At 51.2% G+C, this 19,381-nt stretch overlaps 1 protein-coding gene across 5 annotated transcripts in view; it reads left to right on the top strand.

Moving 5' to 3' along the window:
- RBPMS (RNA binding protein, mRNA processing factor) overlaps nt 1–11,093 on the top strand; it is a 176,294-nt gene extending 165,201 nt beyond the window's left edge. The window contains exons 8-10 of one of the 5 annotated variants that reach the window (XR_008421576.1): nt 4,600–4,703; nt 7,410–7,486; nt 10,744–10,864. Coding sequence is in view for 1 of the 5 variants with exons in the window: in XM_019466824.2 (XP_019322369.2) it covers nt 10,744–10,864 (121 nt within the window). In the remaining 4 variants the exon portion in view is untranslated. Of the gene's footprint in view, nt 1–4,599; nt 4,704–7,409; nt 7,797–10,743 lie in introns of those variants that run through there. The other 4 variants (XR_008421578.1, XR_008421577.1, XM_019466824.2 and 1 more) reach the window with 4 other exon arrangements.
- Nucleotides 11,094–19,381: the final 8,288 nt, after the last annotated feature.

Below are 19,381 nucleotides of genomic sequence, written 5' to 3' on the forward strand. Positions count from 1 at the left end.
GGACGTCTCCTGTGGATGCATCGTTTGTTCTGAGCTAAACTTGGGCCACGGGCCTGACTCCTTCCTCGAGGTCTAGAGGGAGCAGAGGAGAGGTATTAGCAAAGAGGATGGATAATTGTACTCATTACCACCACGCTTGGGGGTCAGGACTCCAATCTCCCATCCTGCCTGAAGTTAGACCAGTTCAGGGTGGATCCATTACTCAGGTTCCTTCTAGTCTCTTGGATCAAGTCCTTTCCAAGACAGCTAATAATCCAGGCCATGTAATTTTAGGGAAATGTAAATTAGAATTGAAAACCATGGTTCTGATGAAATAATAAACGTTTTAGTATAAAATGAATCTTTCAAAAAGGCCAGATGTGGGATAGGTGCCACCAGAGGCACCACTAGGCCACGTGGCCTTCCTCCGTTCATCAGAGGAGACTTCCTTCCTCTGTGGAGAGATGGCACCCGAATAGAAAACTAGAGCAGGAGTGACGTCTGGTGTCAGATAGGACGACCAGTAAGCAGACTCAGATGGCCGTCACGTCCAATGTGTGGAGCACTGGGATGCCGCACTTCCAGATCCTCAACAGTCAGGGCCTGTTTCGTAGGGGCCCCCCAGGGAGTTTTCATTTACTCACTTTGACCTATTTCTAAAGGGAAATCAGTGACTAGACGAGAAAAGTAAGCAAGCTTTATTTATTTATGTTATAAATAAACATATGTTATGTGTCTGCTATGTACTAAATATAAAAACGTAAACAAGGCCTGTGCCCCTAAGGAACTCCAGTTCTAACGGCTGGGCGTCATGGATACACGTTTTAAAGAGAGTTAGCACTCAGGCTGCTCCAGGATGAACCTGTTAGGAAGGTCCCAGAGGCACGTGTGGGTGTGCGTGTGTTTACTGTCACTGGTGGCATAAATAAGGCCATCAGAGGTGTAAGTGTAATTGGTGTTTTGGTTTGTTCATCATCTTGCTTGATGGTGTTTAGTCTGGCTACAAGCTATGTCTGCACAGCACTAGAGTTCTGCTAATGGTCCAGCCATGAAGTGGACAACCCCAGATTATGTGCTAATCATTGAAAATGATCCATTTTCCAGATATGTTGAGAACAGGAAAGCATGGGCAAGTTTTTTTTATTTTTGAGAGAGAAAGAGTGGGGGAGGGACAGAGAGAGAGGGAGACACAGAATCCGAAGCAGGCTCTAGGCTCTGAGCTGTGGGCACAGAGCCCGATGCAGGGCTCGAACCCACGAACAGTGAGATCATGACCTGAGCTGAAGTCGGACGCCCAATCGACTGAGCCACCCAGGCGCCCCTGTTTATTTTAAAATTTGGGTTGTTTTTTTTTTTTGAAATCTCTACACAAAACGTGGGGCTCGAGCTCACAACCCTGAGATCAAGAGTCGCATGCTCTTCTGACTGAGCCAGCCAGGCATCCCCAGCATGAGCAGGTTTTTAGTAACTTTTTACAGAGAATGCAAGTTACACAGCTTTTCTTGTTGGGTATCCAAATATAGTTAAATAATAATAATAATAATAATAATAATAAATTAGGAGCTGGGGTGGATATGGGAGGGTGCTCTTTAAGAACTCCTATAATTTCCCTGGCCATGGACCAAGACCATAGCACAGAAATTATAAGCACATGTAGTTAGTTACAGCACCAACAAAGGAGCGAAGGACATGGCAAGAAATAAGACTGGAATGTAAAGCTGTGTGTATGTATTCCTTATGTTTTGTTTTGCGAGGAACGGGCTAGTTTGTCTCTGGCCATGAGCACAAGGGTCTTGGGGATGCTGCCATTGTCCAGGGAGCCCCAGGCACTGGAGGTCACGACAGAGCTTGGAACTCAGCACTGTGGCTCCTGCAGGGACCCCTGCCTTCTCCCTAGAAGAGTCCCAGGTGCCATGCTTTCTGCCACAGCACACGTGCCCAGGAACCAGGGCGGTGCTTGTGCCTGAGTTGCCTCTCCCCTTCCTCCTGTTAACTGCATCTCCTGTCTCACTTAAATTCATTAATGCAGTAACTTATCCAGTGAACATCTGCAGCAAGCAAGGTAGTATTCTGGCTGCTGAGGTTACAGGAGCAACGAAAGCAGACAAAATCCTTGCCTGCGTGGAGCTCGCTTTCTGTAACAGGGCCAAGATGGCTGATACGCTACAATTAAACATAAGTCGTCAGGCGGTAAGAAGTGCTAAGGGGAAACCAAGCCAAGCGAGGGAGGAAGGTAAATGTTATGGGCCGGCAGGCGCCGTATGTCACAGGAGAGCAGAGGGGCCAGGGTCAGCCTGGCACTTAGCATTCAAGCGGAGACCCAGAGCTTCCCCAGAGCTATGTGGGTGCCCTTTTCAGAACAGACTCACTTAACTCAAGTTTAGAGAAGAATTTAACTTCTCCAGTCTTGTTGCCTTCCCCTTTGCCAAGCCACCCAGGCCTGTGCTGCAGCGGGCTTACGCTGGAGCAGAGAATGTGCCCAGGCAGCTTGCAGTTTAGCCCTGGGTGCCGATTTGCTTTCCCTGAGCGGCGTCTCCGTTTTCCCAGTGAGGAGCCACGTGCCCTGGTTCTGATTTCCTGAGCCCGGGGTCTGGTAGGTTCCTGCGTGAGTTGTAAAGGCAGGGCCGGGCCTGAAATCCCGTACCAGGTCCGGGACTGTGTGCGGGGCACTCCTTCCAGCCACTGCCATGCATTCGAAAGTGCCCTAAGCTACGGCACCACAGACATCTGCTAGCCACAGAAGCACCCACTGAGCTCATCTACGAAGCACCCCTGTCAGGAAGTGTGGCCAAAGCTGTGATCTCCCTGCTTTTGCCCGTTACCTATTTTCTGTGAGTTTGGCGGGGAGAGCTTCAACACCCCTGAGCACGTGCTTCGGGAGAATTGCCTGACGGTCCCTGGGAGAAGTCAAAAGAGGGCAGCTGTGTCTGAAGACCAGGATATAGGGTCCCGGTGCCTTCACAGAAAAGGTCAGGGCCACCTACAAGGGCCTTGCCCCACCCCCCACCCAACCTTCCCTCCTTCTCGGCTGGAAGGGGAAGTTCAGAAGGCCTGCGTGTTCACTGTAAAGTTGAAAATGAATACAATTTGGACTTGCCTCTGGTGTTTTATGCTTTGGGGCGCCCTCTCACGGGGTCCCTGTAGAACAGACAGGCGCGTGCACTGTCCCTGCCCATGGCGGATGGGGGAGCTGGCGCGGCAACAGGTGCTGCTGTGGTGCTGCCCTGTGCTGCCAGACCCTGGGGGGATGTGGCTGGCGGTGGGACCTCCTGAAAGTGCAGTGCTGGTCTGGCCTTCCTGGGAGGCACCCGAGGCGCCCTCCCTCGAAAGTTCTTGGCGCGTGCGGATCAGGTGGAGGACGTGCGGTGTGCTGATGGGTTTTGTTTGCAAAGACGCATATTTATTTTCCTGTCCTCAAGTGACCCAACCTTTGCTAGGAAACTGGAATTTCATTTACTTCTCTTTTAATGTTTTTAAAGTGAAATTCTGGGGAAAACTTTTTTTTCCTTAGTTCTGTGAAGAGAGCTGTCCTGGGAAGGCAGGCTTTCCATCAGCCTCACTTGTGATCCCAGAGGACAGTTCAGCCCCGGTCCAGTCTCCATCCGAACCCCGGTGGGGTGTGGGGGAGCTGCATCCCGTGCCGGCAAACCAGTGAGACCATAAGGGGAACCTGAGGTTTGCAGCAGCACCCTGTGCGCCCCCGTTCACGAAGCGCTGCGTGTCTGAATCGGCCCCTCTGCAGGAAGGAGAGTAGCACCGCCCGGGGCCCGACATTCAGGCCTGTTACGGGGAACACGGCCTCTGGCGTCCTTGTGCCGGGAGTCAGCTTCCTGCATCGGCCCTGGAATTCTCGTGAAAACCAGCTGGCTCAGAGGCAGTCATGCCTGCAGAAGAATATTAAGAATTTATGATTTGCTGGATCTCAGCACCTTCGTATTTCAAAATTCTCAAACCCTAGGGAATGGGATATAGTCACAAATGTTTCGTTTTAGTTTGTTTTCCAGAAGGTGCTTAGAGCAAAATCGAGCTCATTGGTGCATGTGACCGCACAGGATCCTCCTGGAGAATTGCTTTTATGGCCTTGGGCTGACCAAAGTTGTGGTCTGAGGCAGCTCCTGGAGTTGTTTGGGTTTGGGGCGCTTCCTTTCTTTGCGGGCTGGGGGAGGGCCTTCAGGTCCTGAGCCCTCTCCCCGATGGGGCTTCTGAGCGGTCCCGGGGACCCGGGTCTCGGGACTGTGTGTGCAGCTTTGCTCTGCCCCGCCACATGGTGGACACGCTCGTGCCCTTGAGTGAGCGTGTGAAGACCACGTCCCCCATGGCACGCTTCTCTCCAGGTGCCCTTCCCCCTGGGAGCCACACTCAACTGCCAGAGTCCTTCCTCTCTGACCACGTCCTGAGACTTCGAGCCGAGAGCTTCTGTTCCGCTGGCGTAAGGCCGTTTTCACGTGGTACCTGTTCCCAGCTCCGCATCAGAGGCCTTTGGTCCCTTTGGCATTGGCTCTCTGCTCTTTGCCCTCAGAACAGGCTGGCCGTCAGGCCTCAGGGAACCCGAAGAGTGGGCCGGCCCCGGGCTGGAGGTCACTGCACCCTGTGAATGGCTGATCCCTTCCCCCATCGCAGGTTCCAGGTGTGTGATGGTGGCTGCGATCTGTCTTGTGGGTGTTAATGCCATCTTCGGCGGTGGCGACCGTACTCGAGCTGTTCTACGAAACTGGAGCGTGCCGGTGAGTTCCACGGTCAGAGGCCGAGCAGGTCCTCTGGGGAAGTGGCATGTCCCGGGCAGGGTGTCGGACCAGGGTGGGAGGTAGTCCCAGGCCCTGGGTGACGGGGCCCAGCGGTCTGGGTGTTCCCACCCCCAGATGGTTCTGATGGGTGCTCTGGGCGGAGACATGCTGGTGGGGAGCGCCGGGGTCAGGGCTTTGCTCTCCATTAGCTCCTCCAGCCCCAGCCTGCGTAGGGAAGGGCACCCCGGGAGAGCAGGCTCTCGCAGCACCTCACCCTTCCCTCGTGGGGCCGATGCCTGGCAAGGCTGTCCACACCGCCTTGGCCCACAGCCTGTGGAAGGAGCTTTTCCACCTGAGGGGGTTTACAGATCAACGACACTTTGCCCTTCGAGCCCTTAAACCGTTTTTGGAAATTAACCATTTTGGTGAGACTCTTTTTTAGATGTAGTATGTATATATTTCTTCTAACTTATGAATCCAATTATACTGAACATAATGCAACCCTTTCCCGATGACTCAGACATTCTTGTGACCCTCTTTGGAACGAAGTGGTTGCCCTTGGGCACAACTGAGGTAGGATTCTTACTGAATTCCTCCCGACTCTGGACTTTCCTTCTGGGTGATGAGGGTGATTTTGGTGATTTGGTGATCTGTTCATCTCTTCAGTTGATATCAGCTGTTCCTCCTTAATTCGTCAGCTTCTAGCAGCATGTGTTGTCTTAAAACAATAACGTAGCGTTCCCAGAGGTGACCGGCCTGCCGGGTGCGACACGAGGGGCTTCTAGTCTCTCTGGAAAACTTGGCCTTGAACAACAGCCATGCCAAGGGCAGGCCAACGGCGGTATGTCTCGGCCCAAATAAGGCAGCAAATTTCATCCCTAAAAGGGGCCTGTCAAGAAAAGATGAGTCAGAAAGAGGGCAAGATTCCTGCTAAGGACAGAGAATCAAGCAGATCAAGCTAAGGAGGTCGTTAGCACATTTTTGGGACTTAGGTAATTTCTTGCTCAGAATAGCGCCCGTCCATTGGCAGACACACCTCGGGTGCCAGGTTTCGGATCCTACCTCCTCCTGCCTGGACAGGAACCCAGCAACCTGTACTTGGGGTCTTTTCCCCCCACTGATGGGTTTCTCCCACTGACCAAACTTACAACAGGTAAACGTTTTCCATGTCATGTAGGGTGGCTAATATTTATCCCACTAATTCCAGAGCTTTCTAACACATTAGATTCTCCTTTTGCCATGGTTCTTTTAATAGCAACGCCCATGCTGTTCTTACCGATATTATCACCTGGTAAAACTTTCTTAAAAGTCAAGTTTTGTTGGGGTCTTTTCTCCCTCTGCTCTGGCAAACTTTAAGGACCCATACAATTTTTTGGAAGCAAGTTAGAATGATTTTTTTTTAAATGCAATAAATTGACCCAAACATCAGCAATTCAGGGCAAATGCGGATCAGCCCCATCAGGAAGCGGCAGCTGGAGCACAGGGTGACTTCATTTAGACAGCGGAAGGGCCTGGTGACCCAGAACAGACAAGAGGTGGGGGTGACCCAGAGCAGACAAGAGGTGGGGGTGGATCCGGGACTCGGGAAGGAGCCGAGTTGGGTTGCGGGCCGCTGGCCAGCATGGGCTAGACAGGGTGCAAGGTGTCGTCGGCACTAGCCATGTTCACCTTGGGGCTTGCCAGTTCTGGGGCCGTCTGTGGAAGATCGAGTTTGGAGGAGGCCTGACATTAGCACTGCTTCTGGCCTGCCCTCATGAGCCCTCGGAGGGCCTGGACCGTGAGGAGGCTGGAGCCTTCTCTGGCCAAGTGTGGAGCTGGAACCCACACGGGGAAGCAGCTTACTGGCCCATGCTTTGTGCTGGTTTCTGGGGCTGACGGGTGCACATGGGGAGAGGTGGCTGGGGGTGTGTATATAGAATGTGGGGGAGGAGTTTCCAACTCCAGAAGACTGTTCTGGAGACTCGAGACTATGAGCCTTTTTAAATGTTAGTAGCTAGGCTTTTTATTACAAATTAATATTGGTAATTGATTTTTTTAGGCCAACAGGTATAAAATGAAAACTGTGTCCCATGTTCATTGGGAGTTGGGTTGGGGGGGATATTCCTTACCTGACTTTGGGGAGAAATGAATACATGCTGGAGAGACTCTTGGGGAAGAATCACCAGTAAATAGGTCAAGTGCATGTAGAAGGATGGGGGAAACAGTCTCACTGTCGGGAGAAAGAGCTTCAGTTGAGTCCGGGAGGAGCAGCCACGGCCAGGGCTGGCGTCGCTCCTGAGCTGCCGGCAAGTGCCTTGGCCCCAAACCCAGCAGCAACCCCTGCACCGAGGGCCACAGGCCGACCTTTTTGATTGAGGACAACTGACACGAAATGTTTCCGAATTGTAGAATATTCTTTCAGAGAGCAGCATTCTCCGTGCTCTTCAATGGAGACTGTTGTGCCTGACCCCAGACTAGATTGTCTACGTGCATTTTCCTCCCTGTGTGTCCTGTCACGTGCGCGGCGTGGTTCAGCCCCCACCCCTTCAGGAAAGGCTCTGTGGGGAGAGGCCGCCCTGCAAACGGAGCCTGACCCCCCCCCCCAGCCCCCACCCCTCCGTGGTGCGCTGTGTTCCCGGATGTCTCTGTGTTCTGTTTAAAATGTCCTTGTTAATACATTCCAAGGTTTGAACTCCGTTCTTAGCTAAACCCCTTCCTTGTTTACAGGGACTGAAATAGCCACATTCTGACCTTCTGTTCAGTCTGGGAACATCTATGGCAATGTGGACGCATTCTTTTCCCATGTGAGAATTACATCTACACGGCACAGTTATGGAAAAGCTCGGGAAACTATCAGCTCTCCTCCCCTCTCTTCTCTCTTCCCTCCTCCCTTCCATGGGTTTTCACCTCAAAGCCTTGCTAATCAGCCAAAATTACCCAGCCCCACACACCTTGCTTCCTGCGCAGGAGGAAGGGGACAGAGTGATGGGAGGTCAGGGTGGGCTGCTTATTGTCTGGGGAAGCCAGAAGCACCCTCCCACCCCCTCCGCCCCCCAAACTGCTTCCTGGGGCAGCCCCCCGTCAGGGCCAGAGCTGCCCCATGCAGGTGCTGAGGGTGCTTCTCAGGCACCCCAGGCACAGGCTTCTCAGAGGGGGGTGTGATCAAGTCTTAGGGTCACATGCCATTTATTACCCATCGTTCTTGTCTCCTTTGCTGCCCCAGAGTGCAAGTGTCGGAAGTTTTGCTACACGCAGGTAATGATGTCTGGGGTGGAGAAACAAGGACATAGTCTTAGGAAAATTATCCTTCAGGAGGCCAAACCAATGGCCTGGACAGGGAGGACTCCTCGTGAGGACGCCGAGGAGAAAGGCCTGCAGGCTGAAGTGCCCAGGGAAGGCCGGAGAGGTGGCACTCCCTCCGAGTTCTGAGAGGAGTTTGTGAGGACAGAAGAAGGGGGATGTAAGCATATGTCCCACAGGTTCTTGTCAAAAGTGGGTTCTGACCAAGCTTTGAGGGCAAGAGTCAAGTTAGAAACACATACCGGGAGAGGCAAACCCAAGATGGTGATGGTGGTGTCGGGAATTAGCAGTCGTCCGTGTCACCAGGGGCCGGGTGGAGGGACAGTGACACAAGTGGCGGGGGCGGGAGCTGGAGCCGTGTTATGGTGAGTCTGGGTTCAGAGGTGGTGCCTTTGAGGTCACGGCAGCAATGTCCAAGGCACAGCTGACAGCAATGGGGACAATTGTCTGGGAACTGGCTGTGGAACCAGAAAGGCCAGCAGTAGCAACGTGCACTTACCCAAGGATGGTTGTTGAGCAGAGAAGGCAGACCCGCTGGGCCCCTGCCTAGGGCTGGTGGACACCGTGGGCACCTGTTCCAGCCTAAGCCCGCGGGCAGGTGTGCACACACATGGAACATGGCCTGTGCTCCTCTGCCTGTCCGTTCAGTCCTTCCTCTCTGTCCCTGAAGGCAGTGTGGCAGCTTGGGTTTCAGCAAAGTCTCAGTAATGATTCAAGACCGCCCCCTCCCTTTTTTTTTTGCCGTGTCCCCACGTGGGGTCTGGGCTGCCTTCCCAAGATGGCGCTCTGCGAGCCCCACATGCAGGCCCCACAGGTTCCCAGCATCCAGGGGCTGCCAAGCGCCGTCCCCTGTGAATTGTTCCAAAGTAGGAACAGCCATAGGGTGACTGCTGTTCCTAAGAAACGGCTTCCTGGAATCAACAGACAGCTCGGACTGCTGGCCCATGATCAAGTTTGGGATGACGTGGAACTTGTCATTCCAGACCTGACAAGCCGCGGGAGGGCAGGGGAGAGAGCATCTCGTGTCCACTTCCTCGAAGCAGGTTTCCGTTTCTGTGGCCGCCCAGACCCGGGGACGCAAGGGGGCACTGCCTCCTCCCAGTCTGGTGGGGAGGCTCCTTCAGTGTAGTTCAAGGGCAGCAGGTCAGGCATTTGAGGGACTGTGAGGTCACGGGGTCATTGGGAAGGTCAGCTGCTCCAGCCCCAGAGATCATGCTTGGCGCCATGGCCCCTGCCACCCGCCCGGGGCTGCTCCATGCCGCACACGCCTGGAGTGTGGGACCCTGGTGCCCCAGCCGGGTTCAAGTCAGGGTGTGGCAATGGGATGTAGCTCTCAAGAGCGGCCCCTGCCAAGTGTCACAGGTCTTGTGACGTGTACCTAAGATGGGGTGTGCACAGTCCCGGCCCACTCTGCTTTCTCCATCACCGACCATCTGCCGAGTGACCGGTGATCCCCCTGCCTGTGCTGGGCCCCCAGGGGAGGCAGAACGGTCAAAGTGAGATTTCCAGAAGGAGTCTATCTCCTGTGCTCCTGCCATTTCAGAGAGCTGTGCTGAGAAGATGAGGCAAGGGTGGAGGGTCATGGAGGTCAAGCCTTGCAGAGCTTGACCTGGGAGCATCTCCAACCCCAGGGCTGTCTGGCTGGGCCTGTGAAAAGCACAGTTAACTGATGTACTGGCACCAACTGAATAGTGGCAGCGGGCTCGAGAGACTGGTGAGTGTCACCCGCATATTACAGTTGAGGCTCCGAGTGTCCAGATCCGTGATCCATAGGTCTGTGGTAATTATGCTGGATCTTCTGACTTGCGGCCCATTGCTTCTGCCGTCATCTACAAATCAGGCCGTGCCAGGGTTTGCCGGGTCGCAGTGCACGTGCAGCCAGCACTGGGCGGGTCTGGTCTGCATAGGAGTATTAGCTCGTCCGGTTAGTGATGTTTGTTCACAGAATGCTTCTCACTTCAGGATTTACTGCTAAATACACATCCTCTTACATCAGTTTAACTTCAGATAGTTAGATGGGTGGTTACTAATAATGCCATTTTCTTTATAGCTTCCTCCCCCCCACACACAGAAGCATTTCCCTGTTCAAAATTCTAGTGTATGCAGAGCTACTTCTGCATAGACCTTTGTGTGCCTTTGTATTTATTTTTGAGAGAGAGAAAATTCCACGCAGGCTCCTCAGTGTCAGCATGGAGCCTGACACAGGGCTCGAACTCACAAACTGAGATCATGACCTGAGCTGAAGCTGGATGCTTAACTGACTGAACCACCCAGGTGCCCCTTTACGTACCTTTTCCACAACCATAAATTTAGGAGTCTTGACGTGTTGGTAGAATGGCGAGAAAATGGAGTTGGACAGAGTTAGAGGTTCTGCAGTCTTCACCTAGGTGAAGCAAACACAGGACCGCGATGGGACTCAGCAAAGTCTCAGTGATGATCCAAGACTGCCCCCTCCCCCCCCCCCTTTTTTTTTTTTGCCACAAAGCAAACCACATGTGAGCATTTCCTTGCAAGTGCAGGGGAAGAAGGTCTTGAAAGTTTTCTGGTAAGAGATAAATATGTTGCCCGTGTATCTAAGGTGAGAACGTCGCTGCTCTCGTGAGGGATCTTTGGAGGGTCAGGAAATCTGTGCACACAGGCTGCTGCAGAGACGCCCCCACGAATGTCCCGGGGGTCTCCACCCTGAGTACTCTCCCCTGCGCGGTCCCACAAGCTTGGAGGAGGGCGAGGTCTCCCCTCACACGTGTTCTTTCTGTTTCAGGCTTGAACAAACCTTGCCCAGTTTTGATCCCTTCAAGACTTTGCCACAGCCTCTATCACACATCTGTTTTTCTCGAAGAAAAAAATATAATAAAAATGTTTTACTCTTTTACACTGTATAATTTTAAGAAATAGTGTGTTATTTGTGAACGCATGGTCTGACCTTTCTGTACAGTTTGGAGATATTTTCAAACGAAACATAAAAGATGTCAATAAAACCAAGAGAGTGAGTATTTTTATACTAAACATTTTAAGTATGAGAGGACGGGTGATCATACACTGGGTTGGATCAGTTTTTTGTGCTTGACTTTTGAATGCTTGTTATTAAAAATATCTATTTTTTTCTTCCAAGCCGCATGTTTGAGGCATGTTTTTAAACGTTACAAAATTTCCGGAATCGTATTGTGAATGTATAGCCATCTGCTTGCCTGGCTCAAGTCCAGGGGACATTAGGACCGTGGTGTGAGGGACAGAGCTGCATCCTGCAGCCCTAGGCGCAACTCCCCCATTGTAGTAGGACCCTTCCCCAGGACGGTCAGAAGCGTCCAGGAGCTTCTACATGATGGCATGCCGACAGCTGGACAAAGAGGCCTGGCTTTGGTCCGCACTCCTGATCCGAGCGGGCCATCAGCCCCAGCAGCTCCGGAGGAGCCCACGCAAACGGGGGGCCCAGGTTTGGGTTCTGCTGTTTCCTTACATTGATCCTGCTCCCCAGGGTGTGACCCCCACTGGCGCGCGCCTCCCCCAGCAGGCATGGGGGAAGGGAGGTGGCCTTGCCCAACCTGCCTGGCTGCCAGCGGCAGCTCTGATCTCCCAAGTGATTTTGCAAAACATTGGTTGAACTGAGCTGGCGTTCCTGAGTCTGGGCAGCACCGTGCCGGATGAAGCACTTAGAATGTTCTCCCAAAGCCTGTGTGCTCACTGTGACGCCAGCCGCCCCTGTGCCCACGGAGAGAGGGCGCGGCCGGTGGGCGTCTGCAGTGAACACTGTGGAGCTAGCTTCGCAGCCTCAAAACCAGTCTGGTGCGGAGCCTGTGACCACTCTGTCTCTCCCCCTTGTGGCCAAAGAGCCGTGTGTAAAAATAAATCCTCTGCTGCTAATACAGCTAAACATCACACAAGCCTGCTTGCTCACAACATGAAGCCTTAAATGTTTTAATGATTATGTGGTTGGTTCTGGGATGTGTGGGGTCGTTTCTTTTCCATTAGAAATAAAGATACCAAGAAGCTTTTAAAGGTCATTACAAAATCAGTGGACAAGAAGAGCCAGGGTTGAGGTGGTTCAAGCCCTGCTAGGACTTCAGCACCGCCTGGCCCTTGGGGGAGACGGACATACGCTTGTTTCTAAGGAAGACAAATTCAACCCAGTCCACTATACTTTCATACACTGTTTAAAGGTACCTCACCAGCGTCATTTTTAAAAATGAAGTGCTTCTCCCAGCTGTCGCACCGTTGCTTGGCAAATTCCTTTCTGCAAGCTCAAGCGCGTCGCCCCGCTGCGGCCCAGCGGATTCCTTTCTCGTTCTCGGCGCCAAGAAAGCTGAGAACAGACTAAGAAAGAGTCTAGGGATGGGACAGCCGGAGACGACGACTGGGGGCATGCGGTGACACGCTGACGCCTGAGACCCCCGCCCCTTGCGGCCGCCCTCCCGAGCCGGCAGGAAGGCTCCCGGTAGATCCCACCCTTCCCGTGCCTGTTGCTGCACCCAGCAGCCTCCGCATCCACCTCGGCCTGCAGAGCTTTAGCTCAAGAGGATCTGAAGCCGATGAAGGGTCTGGTTGGTTTTCTGCCAACTTAAATATACTAAGTGATGAGCCAGGAATCGACAGCGATGACAATGAAGTGATTTGCATCACCCGCCCCCCCCCCCCCCACAAAGGGAGGGGAAAATCCGCAGTGCTCAATTCTGAGTAACGGCAACAGTGAGCAGTAACTATTCGGTAGTCTTGGTGGGCGCTGATTGCCTCCCTTTTGCAGAGGGACTGTCCACCAGAAGCAGGGGCCAGGCACGCCCCCCAATGTCCCAGAGCCCCGGTAGGACCATAGGAAACCAATACACAGCCCCCCTCAGCCCCCTCGACCACCACACCGGCCAGGCAGCCTAGGAACAGAGGGCGGCTCGCCCCGAAGGAGAGTCCCTCTGCAGCCTGCCTCGGGCCACCCTGCCCTGGACGTCACCACCACGTCCGCCGCTTTTTCACAAGGGGCCTTAGGATGGGTGGACCAGCGCCCCAGTCAGCACTGTGCTGATGGCCGCAGGTGACGTGCAAGCAACAAGAATGGAGGATATTTCCCGATCTAACGTGAGCGCCGGATACATACCCACTGACCAGTGACAGTCTGAAAAACTGCCTTTTCTGTCACCTGGTGAGCAGGAATCCCATCATTCTTTTGGAGTTGGGAACTTGGGAGAAGAAAAACGTCTGTTCCCTCTGGTGCGTGTGCATAGCGTCCCAGGCTGCAGGCTCCTAGAACTCGGCCAGCCATCTGTTTGTTTTGTTCCCCAAACAAGTGCTCCCAAACAAGTGTTCACTTATGCCACTTGTGAGCACAAGACTAGCTATCAAACTGACACCTGAAATTAAATACTAGGCCTCTGCCTCTGTGGTAAAACTGCAAATTCAAAGAAATTTGAACAAGAACCTTAAAACTTACAAAATGACAGTCATATTTTCCAGGTAATCATCTCTGGGCTTCATATTCACCGGACCCAGTGCTCGCATAGATGTTAGACCAGCTGGCAATCACCACCGTCATCTGTGAGTTCCCCACAAATCCGGGCATCTTTGGGTCCTGAGTTGTGTGGCATATGGAACCTTCTGGAGAATGAGGCAGGCATGTCTGACATCTTTGAATTCTGTCTCTCTTCACAGCCGGTATCAGGGCAACAGGAATCCACTAGCTATCTCTGAGGGCTCTGGGCTCGGTGCATGTAGCAGGAGGAACACGTTCGGATTCCCTGTGTCCCATACCAACAGGGACATGCAGATTTTGGGTAAAAGGAGCTTTCCTACCCAGTTTCCTCTTAACCTTCAACTCTAAGTCCCACACCTTCTCTTGACATCACACACTCCAACATTCTTAGAAGGCACAAGAATACTGGCCACTGGTGAAGTGTTACCTGAAACTGTAGTCAAGACACCTACACTAAAATGCTGTGATGTTGAAAAACCATATGCAGGTGGCTAACTGCTTAAGGCCCCAAATTAGGAAAAATTGAACACTGCCACGATTAAGCTCTGCTGCGGAACCTTCTAGAAGTACTGAAGTGGCAGTCATGCCTCCCTAAACTGGCCAGGATCTGTAACTGCCCAAGTCCCCAAAGATACCAGCAATGCCACAAGAATTCCTCCTCTTCCTTTGTCCTTTTCCACAGCACCACGCACAGGTGCTATTTTCCCGCTACTTCCAGAGTCAAAACCACACTACCTCTCGCTCTGTAAGGAAGGAAAGTGGCCCCGTCCCCACAAATGAGAATTTACTTTGCCCATAAACATGACAGTGAGCTTTCCATCCTCCATTGCTCACACGTCTCTCTTGCTTAAAATCCACCTGAAGCTCTGACCAGGCTAAGTAGCACTAAATTAGAAAATTAGGGCAGATTTTTATTTTTTAATGTTTATTTCTGAGAGGGGAGGGGAGTGGCAGGGAGAGGAGACAGAATCCCCAGCAGACTCGGCACCAGGGCAGATGCTTAAACTCAATCCAAACTTGGAGAAATGCTCACGTTACAACAATTACCTGAACAAGGACCGCTTTCCCCTAAAACTAGAACACAGGCCTTGGGAGGGAGGGGCTCAGCAAGAAAGCCAAACCTGACAAAAGTCAAGTGCAAGGTAAACCTGCTGTTGGTGTTTCCGGAGCTGGTCTTGCCAAATTCAGGCTATCCTTGGCATCCTGTATTTTTACTTTTAAAAACTGCTTAAGTCTTTGCATTGGATATCTTTTGAAGTATGAGTGCTGCACAGTTCCAGGTGGTTGAAAGTCACTGGGTTCTCACAAGGTCTTGCTTGAAACCACATGGTCTGAGTCCCAGGGAGCACGCAGGCCCAGCCCCCTCCCCGCGGAGACTCTTGCCAGGCACCAGCCACATTTATTTCTAATTGAAGTCCTTCTGTGAAATGCTCTTCTTTCTTCTTCTTCACTATAGCCAGAAGGTAGGTCAACAGGCAATGCCAGGGCCTATTCTGGCTCTGTGTTTCCAAAGTGCACTCATTCGGGGCACCTGGCTGGCTGAGTCGGTGGAGCAGGTGACTCTTGATCTCGGGGTCACGAGTTTGAGCCCCACGTAGGGTGCACTCCCCCACCACGACACCACCGCAACAGGGCAGGGATCCCATTAGTGTAAGAAGTGACTTAGAGGCCCTTGAACCTGTCCCCCCTCTGCCCACAGAACACCTAGCAGGACAAGCTCAGGACAAGCTCCCAAAACACACACTGGGAAAGAACGGAACGTCCCGCCCAAGGACAGCAATGCATTGATGACCAGCCATTGCCGCTGTCCACACACCAGCCTTGCCGCACGGGGACAGTGCTGGTCGGCTTGCTAAGAACAATCCAAAGAAGCCTTAGGAAACCCAAAATCTTCCTGACAAATGAAACCTATAAAAACAGTGGCTACAGGGAAGAGGGGAGGTGGAGCCTCACCCCCTTTGCCTCGGAAAGTCATTAGCTGGTAGGAAAGGGGGAGTTTATAAATCCAAATGCCATAATCCCATGTCCAGAACATGTCTTCTCTGCTTGTGATTTCAAACGGCTCACAAAACGGGTCAAGGACTGCACATTCGCTGCGCCCTCCCTACGAACACTGACTGGAAACCGTGGGAGGCCCCACACCGCCTTCTTGTCGATACCCTGCTCCAGGGGTCCCAGCTCCCACCAGCATCTGGCCATGCTTCCAGGCTGTGATGGCGACAGCCACAGGTTCAAGGTTTATGTCTTGTCCGGGCACGGCTGCATCTGTCTCAGCTATCCCCTAAGAGCTCCGGTGACTGTCCTCTGTTGAAGATCAGTATGGTCTTCACCATTTCACTCACCCAGCCACACCCCTTCCCAGTTGCTTTTTTTTTCCTTCCCAGTTTTTTTTTTTTTTCCTTCCCAGTTGCTTTTTTTTTTTTCCTCTTCCCAGTTGCTTCTAAACGCCCAGCAGCTGCCACAGAAATGGGCAGAGGCAAGAATGGGACTTCAACTCTAACTTGAATTTCTGGTGGATATGGTTTTAGACGCCCAGAAGCCCATGTAAAATATTTCTTCTTAGTGAGACACAACTGGGACCCTGTCACAATTTCCCACAAAGGCTGTGACCTGATCCCTGTACCACAAGAAGGGGTATATGGAGAAAATTCTCTGCTGCACAGCAGGCAAAGCAGATCAAGGCTTCACACACACACACAAAATTCAAGTGAATGAGGTAAAGCTACAGAATTTGCACATGTGACAATTTAGCAAAACACTGCATTTCTCTAGACCTCAATTTCCTCAGTTCTGAAATGAATTTAGACAAGAGAACAGAAATCAGTTATCAACCTGGTTTACAATACTGGTGAGCACAGGCTTGGCTAGAAAGTACTAGCAATACATACCTGGCAATAAAATATCTTACCTTGAGAATCCGGGATGAGGGCCTTTGTGTCTGTCTCCTTGCCAAACAAGCTGAAGTGCTTGAGATGTCCAAAATGCATTTCCAGGCCATATCACCAAGATGGCGACATAGGTCATTCCTGACTTTGCTTCCCCTCATGAGAACAACTACACGAGGACAAAATACCACAGAGAATTCTGGAACACAACAAAGGCAAGGCTGAAGCACCCGCCTGTACCCCGGAGTCCAAGACAGACCATATCAGAAGAATAAAGGAGCGGCTACCCACAGACTGCACTGCCCTCCCCTAGACCTGTGGTTCCTCCAGGGGAAAAACAGCCCAGGGTGGCCATCAAGCTCCCCAGTCATGGGTCACTTCTTAGGAGCCCCAATGCCGGTCTGGCTACACAGAGATTTCAGGGGAATCTACAGAGCTTGACCAGGAGACTCTGATGATGACAGAGCAGGGAGGAAGGGCTTGCAACAACCAGCACTTGGATCTCAGCAGCCCACATTCCCACTTGTAGCGCCCAAGGAGCAGTTCTAGCGGCGGCTTTGTTGTTCATCTGCAAAAGTCAGTGACACAGTATAACCAGGGAAGTCGGTGGGGTGCAGATCTGCCTGATTTGGGTCCTCAAACGAAGAGACTTTACAGCCCTAGAGGGAGTGGAGTCATAAGCCTAGCCAATGGTGAGTGTAGCTCTCGGCCCTGCCAGACCAGAGAGCCTGGCCAGAATAGCTAGAAAGCCACGTAGCCCACAGCGCTCAGTCTGGCAGGCAGACCTCAGTAGTTTGCAGAGCAAAGCCAGTAGCCCTGTTCAGCCAGAGAACATGGCATGTGGGTTGGCTTGAGTCAACAGAGTCTTGGGGTACCTGGGTGGCTCAGTTGGTTAAGCGGCTAATTCTTTATTTCTGCTCAGGTCATGATCTTACTGTTCAGGACTTCGAGGCCCATGCTGGGCTCTGGGCTGACAGCACGGAGCCTGCTTGGGATTCTCTCCCTGCTTCTCCCCCGCTCACATGCACTCTAAGTAAATAAATACACTTAAAAAAAAGTCTTACCGGCCTTTAAGCTAGTTAGTTCTCCTGCTAAGCCTGCACAGGGAAACTAAGTCATAGCCTCAGCCATTGCTGAATACAGCATTCAGCCCACCCAGCCAGGGAACCTCACCAGAGCACACAGGGGGCTGTATGGACCATCCAACAGACCCGCTTACAGTAGCACTTGGACAGAGAGCACAGAGCGTGATCCCCATCTGCAGAGCAGAACCATGGGCCCCAACTAGCCAGGGAATTCAATGTTCAGCCATGCCTGATTTGGGGACACAAACTGAGCCGTGCAGGCAGGCCCTGGGGCCTGTCCTGCTGCCCTCCCAGTGCAGAGAAACTAATTCATAGCCCCGCCTACTGAGTACAGTACCCAGTCCTGACCATCTAGAAAGCCTGACCACAGAACCCAGGCAACCGTGGAGCCCATCCTATAGACTCACTGCCAGGGAACTGAGCCAGCAGTCCTACCCGACTGATCTCAGCCAGTAACACCCCCAGCACCCCTGAGCTCAGAGCCTGGGCAGTGACTTCAAGAAATAGACCTGACAGCAAGCCCTACCTGCCCAATGACATTACCAGCAGACACGTCCAGAAAACCAAACTGTCTGTGCCAAAGTAAACATGTACAGTCTTGAGACAAATGGAGATCTATGAACTGCCAAAGAATTCCAGATACTCCTTTTGAGATGTAGTGAATTACAAGAACACACAGACAACGTCAAAAAACAATCAAAGAACAAAACTGTAAGTTCAATAGTGAAACAGAAACCGTTAAAAAATCCTAGAACTGAAAATAAAGTGACCCCACTGAAGAACTTAAGTTTGAAAAGCACTCACCCATGTAGAAGAATCAGCAAACTGGGGGAAAGGACACTAGAAATTATCCAGTCAGAGGGGCAAAAAGAAAAAAAGAATGAAAAGGAGTTAGAAAACCTACAGGATTTACTGGACACAATCAAAAGAAACAATATTCACATTATGGGAATTCCAGAAGGAGAAGAGAGAGTGTATTTAAAGCAATAATGGCAAAAGACTTCCCAAACCTAGGAGAGAGATACATCCAGACCCCGAGGCCCAGAGGACCCCAAATAGGTTGAACCTGAATAGGGATACACCAAGACACGTTAAAAAAAATTGTCAAAAGTCAAAGAATTTTGAAAGCAAGAGAAAAGGAAATGATTTACAAAGAACCCACATAAGACCACCGGAGGATTTCTAATCAGAAACATTTCAAGCCAGGGAAGAATAGGATGACCTATTCAAAATGTCAAAAGAAAAATAAACCTGTCAACCAAGAATTCTATACTTGGAAAAGCTGGCATTTAGAAATGGTGAAATAAAGACTTTCCCCAAAAAACAAAAGCTGAGGGAAGTCAACACCACTAGACCTGCCTTACAAGAAATGCTAAAGGGAGTTCTTGGAAGTAAAAAGACACCAATTAACATTGAAAAACCACAGAAAGAGTAAAACTCACTGGTAATGGTAATATAGTCAAGGTCAGATTCTGTAACATGATAATAACAGTGCACAGTTCACTTAGAACTCTAGTTTAAAAGTTAAAAAATAAACAGGAAAAAGAACAATAACAATAATCTGTTATTAGTTACACAGTATTAAAAATACATAAACTTTAATATCAGTAACAAAGTGTGAGCAGGAGGAAAAGTAAAAGGTAAGGTTGAGAAATCTATTGAAGTTATCAGGTTAAAATAAGGTGTTACAATTTTAAGATATTTTATATAAACTTTATGGCAATCACAGGGAAAAACCTATAGTAATTACACAAAGGAGCATGATAACCAAGTCAAAACATATTGATACCAAAAGACATCAAAAAAAAAAAAAACCACAAAAATACAGGAGCACCTGAGTGGCTCTGTCAGTTAAGTGGCCAACTCTTGACTTTGGCTCAGGTCACGATCTCCCAGTTTGTGAGATCAAGCCCCATCGTGCTGGTTGTGGCTATTAGTGCAGAGCGTGCTTGGGATTCTCTCTCTCCCTCTGTC

This window comes from Panthera pardus, unplaced genomic scaffold (assembly GCF_024362965.1).
Source record: "Panthera pardus isolate Hobbes unplaced genomic scaffold, ASM2436296v1 HiC_scaffold_13, whole genome shotgun sequence".
Classification (NCBI taxonomy): Eukaryota; Metazoa; Chordata; class Mammalia; order Carnivora; family Felidae; genus Panthera; species Panthera pardus.